Source organism: Cupressus sempervirens, chromosome 6, assembly GCF_028749045.1.
Source record: "Cupressus sempervirens isolate cs-2001-9-10 chromosome 6, ASM2874904v1, whole genome shotgun sequence".
NCBI classification, from domain to species: domain Eukaryota; kingdom Viridiplantae; phylum Streptophyta; class Pinopsida; order Cupressales; family Cupressaceae; genus Cupressus; species Cupressus sempervirens.
In genome coordinates, this window is record NC_143123.1 from 128,926,686 (window position 1) to 128,932,961 (window position 6,276).

The window sequence follows — 6,276 nt, forward strand, 5'->3', positions numbered from 1 at the left end:
CCTTATGAGTAGAACCCTTAACTTGAAACCTCTTCCACTGCGAGCCAAGGAATAAGCGGTACCCATTCTGTCAAATTTGTTTGAGACACGATCCCAACCTCATCCCTTATGATATACGAAGTGTATACTCAACCAAACTTGACCAAACAAGAAACTATTGACTAGACACAAAAGTAATTAAATGCCAAAAAAAAAACCCTTTGCATGAACTACAAAAAGCTTATGTCAGTTATGTGTATTACCAATCAAGATGTTGATTGCACCAAGATGTTTACAAAAAGTACAATAAATTTCCAATTGACCCATCTAAAGACCTAAAGACTCTAAGAAGATCTAGAATTAATTTGTACACAATTTCATAATATTTAAAGGTGACCAGTCTAAATAATTTATTTTGGGATACCCGACTTCACAAAATATGAGCTTCTTGATCAAGTTTCACAATTGAATATGAGCTTCTTGATCAAGTTTCACAATTGAAGTGCTGACAATAAAAAGAACTTGAAATTTGTTAACAATTTGTTGATTAAGCTAATATGTTCACAAGGAGGAGTACAATAAATTTTGATTGACCCACCTAAACACGTAAAGACTTTAAGAAAACATTGAATTAACTAGTACACGATATGAAGACAATTTGAAGGTGAACACTTTAAATGAGTTATTTGAGGAGACAAAACGTCACAAAAACACAAATCTTGATAGAGATCTACAATATATGAGATGAAAATGAAAAGAGCATGATTTTTGTTAACAATGTTTCTCTTAAGAACATTAGTTTTCCACAATCCATCATTGTAATTGTTTGCTCCTTCTAGTTTAGATTGTGTATGTTGCTCTTGATCCCTCAAAACTAATGGTCCTTTGAATTTCACTAGAGCTCATTTATTCCATGTCATTAACTCACAGCCATAAAAATGGGCACGAGAGAGCTTTCTTCACCATAAAAAGCTTGATTTGTACTACCAATCAAGATATTGATTACACTAAGATTTTTACAACATGTACAATAAATCTTCTATCAACCCATCTAAAGACCCAAAGACTTTATGAAAAGCTTGATTTGATTTTTACACGATATGAGAATAATTTGAAGGTGAACAATCTAAATGAGCCATTTGAGTAGGTAAGACTTCATGAACTATAACCTTCTTAATCAAGATCCACAATTGTAAACTCGCAATGAAGAGAAGTTGAGAATAGTTAACAATGTTGCTGTTGATCCCACACATTGTAACTACAACCAAAGAATCTACAATGAAAATAATCTAAAAATTGTTAACAACATTGCTCTTGATCCCATTGACTGGTAGTCTCTCAGAAGAACCTACGATGAAAGAACTTAATTTTTTTGTAACATTGTTACTCTTGAGTGCGCTGACTAATTATCTCTTACCATGAAGTCTACAATTGACTTGAAGATTGTTAACAATATACCTCCTCAAACACTATAAAACCTGCAATTGAAGAACTCGCAATAAAAAGAATTAGGAAAATTGTTAAACTATGTACCTCCTCAAAACCCCACTCATTCATTCAGGCCTATTCCACCCTCCATGGACTCCCTCATAGCCGTGAAACAGGGGAGGGTGAAACAGGGGAGGGCAAAGCAGTCCTAGCCTGTTCTCGAAGCACAAATTTCTGGATCTTACCAGTAGAAGTTTTTGGTAGCTCAGGCAAGAACATCACAGATTTGGGCGCCATGAAATGCGCCATGCGCTGTCTACAGAACAAAATAATCTCCGATGCAGACAATTCGATCTTCTTCTTCTCCCTCCCCTGCCCATTCTTCAAACTGACAAAAGCACAGGGCGTTTCTCCCCAAAACGGATCAGGAACTCCCACAACAGCCGCCTCAGCAATCAGAGGATGCGAATACAGAACAGATTCAACCTCCACACTACTGATATTCTCCCCACCAGAAATAATCACATCTTTCGACCGATCCTTGATCTCCAAGTACCCATCAGGGTGAACAACCGCGACGTCACCGGTTCGAAACCACCCGCCAGCAAAAGCCCTCGCGGTGAGCTCCTCGTTCTTCAGGTACCCTTTCATGACACTAGCCGCCCTTACCATGATTTCCCCCAATTGGATTCCATCTCGAGCAACACTGTTCATCGTCACAGGATCCTTCACATCGACCTGAAAAGCACTCAGGCTCCGAACGCCCTGCCGGGATTTCAATTTCGCCCTATCGGTGCTCTCCAGATCGTCCCATTTGGGCTTCCATGCGCATGAAATGACTGTTCCTGAGGTCTCCGTGAGGCCGTATCCGTGCAATACAGAGAACCCTAGTTCTTCCATCTTGAAAAGTATGGCGGCCGGCGGAGGGGCGCCGCCCGTTATGATCTCGACCTTGCTAGGTAATGGCCGGATCGAGGAAGCAGGGGCGTTTGCCATCATGCTCAGCACAACAGGGGCTCCGCATAGATGTGTGACCTTGTGATCTGCAATTGAATCGAAGATGGTCTTGGCTTCAAATTTTCTCAAACAGATGTTTGTGGCTCCAATGGCGGCCATTGCCCATGCGAAGCACCATCCGTTGGAATGAAACATGGGGAGAGTCCAGAGGTAAACTACCCCATGTCTGAGTGAATATTGAACCAGAGAATCCATGGCCATGGCGTAGAGTCCCCTGTGGCTGTGGACTACTCCTTTTGGGACCGATGTTGTGCCGGATGTGTAGTTTAGGACTATGGAATCCCACTCGTCTTTTGGGAACTCGGTTTGGTAGTCTGGATCGCCCTGTGAAATTAGGGTTTCGTAGGTTAGGAGATCTTCTTTTTTCCCCCGTTCTAGGCTTTCAGGGTCCTCGATTAGGACTATTGAGGACTTTTTGGTTGTTTCTGCTGTGTTAATGGCTTCCATTACGAGAGGGAGATATTGGTAGTCTGCGAAGATGAACTTTGGCTCGCAGTGGGCGAACTGGGTCGACATTGTTCGAGCGTCGAGACGGATGTTTACCGTGTTGAGGACTGCTCCGGCCATGGGAACTGCGAAGTGCATCTCGTACATGGCTGGGATGTTGGGCGCCACTACTGAGACCTGCAAACAATGCACACCCGATTTGTTCATTCTTCACTGCAATCAAATTTTGTCACATGGTGGACCAAAATAAGAGAAAGGTGAGATGGAATGTTATTGGATCTCTACAATCTATGAGAACATCAAATTTCTATTGTGATCTTTCTTATTAATGTTATTGGATATCACTCTGCACTTATGCACTTAGAGAGTAGCCATCAAAATCAGAGGAAGGTTCAGGATTAATGTTATGGGATATGAACAATCTCTCAGGATATCACTTTGTGCTTACTCAGAGAGTAGCCGTGGGAAGCAAACGAAGGTGGGAATCAATGGTGAGGGATTACTATCGTTTGAGGCTGTTGTTCTGGTTTTGAATTTAATCCAGTGAGAAGTGTTCAGTTGTATTTTTGGGGTGAGATTGTGTGCAAATTTTTAGCCATTAATGTTTTGGATCACACTCTACGATCTTTCATCAGAATGAGAGTGTAAGAATGCAAATTAGTATGATCTATCATCAGAATATGAGTGTACTAATCTCTTATTCTGATGATGGATCATCATCCCAAACATAAATGGTTAAAAAAATTTATACAATCTCAACCCAAAAATTCAGAATTGTAGGAATCTTCCATCTTCAAGTAAAATTGTTTTACCATCTACCATCTAAGCTTTATGATTATAAATATGATCCATTGCCAGAATATTAAAGAGTTGAAGAAGAAGATTTCTGATTATAAATATGATCCATATCCAGAGTTGGAGAAGAAGATTTCTCATTATAAATATGATCTGTCACCAGAATATCAGACAGGTAGAAGAAGATGACGGATCATGATGCATGGGTTAAAATATTGATGCCAGAAACAATCTATAAACGCTTTTCAGCTGTTTCAGAGAAGAAAATGATACACCATGATGCATGAGTTAAAATATTGATGCCAGAAACAATCTATAACGCTTTTCAGCTGTTTCCGTATGAAATTTTATACCAACAGCATCTGAGATCATATTTCATAAAATATCAGAAATATTAGAGAGATGAACACAATGATTATTCACAGAATATGAGCGAAAACATTTATTACCAAAGAAACCCAACATCCCAAACAATAACATGATGATAGACCTCAAACATGAACCTTTATGATAGTTCCCACAAACTTTGAAAAAAAAAACTCACCCAATTAAAACCAAAAACTAAAAACAGCAGTGACACGCTGAACGAAGTTAATCATTACTATGAAAAAAACAAGAGTAGAGGCCAAACATGGCAGATCTGTTGCAGGAAAACATAGAAGCCAAAGAACTTAACATGATCGAATTCATTAATAGTACCGACAAACCGAAAGAGATGGATTATGGCTGTATTGAATATCAAGATAAAAGGAAAAACTGTAATTCCTCTGCAATTTTGCGAAAAAAGAAGGTTTTTGAAATGTTTCAAAAGCTGAAATCTCTGATTCTTACCACATCGCCATGGGAGATGTTGTGAGAAGAGAGAGCAGAGGCGAGTCTGCGACATCTGTGAAATGTCTGAGACCATGTGAAGCGAGTGTTATTGTAGACGATAGAAGTGCAGTCTCCAAACACTGTGGAAGCTCTTTCAATGAAGGAAATGGGAGTCAAAGGAGGGTAATTTGCAGGGCAGCGTTTCATCTCCTCCATTGTTTTTTCCACACCGAGCTTCAATCTTCAATCTGACTGAATTTTCTCACACTCTGCTCAACCTGCTAAGTACGGCAAGAGAAATGTCAGAAATGAATAGAGGAAGGTGAGAGGTCCCTGCCGTCTCTGGTGCATGGGTCTATTATCTAGCAGAGCTCCTCATTGTTCTAGAGTTTTATAATTCAAGCATGATTTAACATGTTTAGCTTTATTTGTGTTGAAGTACATAGTGGAATGCACAAATATGAAAATCAAAGTTTTAATACTATGTTACATATAATGCTATTATTATAAGTATTGGGTAATTTAAAATAATTTACTAGTTCTAAATAATAATTATACTAAATACTATTGTGAGAATTATTTGTATGATTTTGATACATATATATTTTATATTTATATCATGTATTTTTGTTTGAAAATATTGTTAAAAATAATTATTAATTAAAATCATAAAAATATGAACCATTCACTAATATAAATGATTATTTTTACGGACTAAGATAAATATTTATAGTTGTGACAAAAGAAAAAATTTATAAATCTAACAAGAAATTAGTATAATAAATGTTCATGTTGTGACAAAAGAAATTGTTTGTAAATATGACAAGAAATAAATGTTCATACTGGCAAAAGAAAATGTTCATAAATATGACAAGAAATTACTATCCATAGAGGTCATCTTGAATTGACTCTTGAGTGAAAGACTTGACCTACTAAACTTTATTACTAGAGTAAACTTGACTTTGCATTCATAAGAGTTGTAAAACAAAAGTGATTTACAAGGCATTACATGGTTTGAAACTATATGTTGGATTAGGTTGAATATCTGACAAGCAGTTGTCATATGAATTTATGTTGAGCATTGAAGCTCTGAAAAGCGGTTGTCATATGAATTTATGTTAAGCATTGAAGCTCTGACATGCATAATTTTTTTATGTGCTTATTGTTATTTTGTTGCCCTTTGATGACATATTGTATCCTAAATATGTTGTAATATTTTACCTTTCAGATATCTTTAGCAATTGTTGTTATTTGTAGTATTTCTTTAATCCAATTTAAACAAGTAGAGTGGGCTTAACCATAGAGGAAATTCAATCGTCAAGCATGCTTGACCTAGATTAGCATTAGGATGGGTGATGCCTTAAGAAGTCTACATGCTTCACCTCTGTGAACATCACCTAGGTGCAATCAGTGTTAAGAGTTACATTCAAACTACACAGTTGAATATTCATAGAAATATTACAAAATAAATCATCCCTTCCATTAAATATTTAGATATGAAAAGAGGCTAAAGCATAAAATAAATATTTTGTTATAAAATCTTAATGATGATATTACATAATCTAAAGAGCGATATCTTTGAAAGGAAAAGAAAAACTAAATGAACTAAACAAAATTGTGTAGATTTGATGGCTATTATTAACAATGGCATATTATTAAAAAAAATAAAATTTGGTGATTTAGGACTTAATTTTCATCCATGAATTCAAAATTAAAGGTGGGAAATCCAATCCAAATACTTAAATAATCACTTAACTAGATAAGTACTTAAAATAAAATCCAAGGTGCTAACCTGAA

The 6,276-nt window shown here is 36.7% G+C and overlaps 1 protein-coding gene across 3 annotated transcripts; it reads right to left on the reverse strand.

The window, feature by feature from the left end:
• Window positions 1–933: 933 nt before the first annotated feature.
• LOC149551564 (2-methylpropanoate--CoA ligase CCL4-like) lies at window positions 934–4,925 on the reverse strand. Of its 3 annotated transcripts, none has more exons than XR_016352773.1 (3): window positions 4,498–4,925; window positions 1,513–3,048; window positions 934–1,237 (listed from the first exon to the last, which is right to left on the reverse strand). XR_016352773.1 is itself a non-coding variant. In XM_089787064.1 (2 exons), the coding sequence occupies exons 1-2, from the start codon at window positions 4,693–4,695 to the stop codon at window positions 1,567–1,569; spliced, it is 1,680 nt and encodes a 559-aa protein (XP_089643190.1). In that variant the 5' UTR covers window positions 4,696–4,924; the 3' UTR covers window positions 1,047–1,566. The 3 variants fall into 3 exon arrangements, 1 of the variants encoding a protein (XP_089643190.1); XR_016352772.1 differs by having other exon boundaries at window positions 934–1,252; XM_089787064.1 differs by having other exon boundaries at window positions 1,047–3,048; window positions 4,498–4,924.
• Between the last annotated feature and the right edge of the window lie 1,351 nt (window positions 4,926–6,276).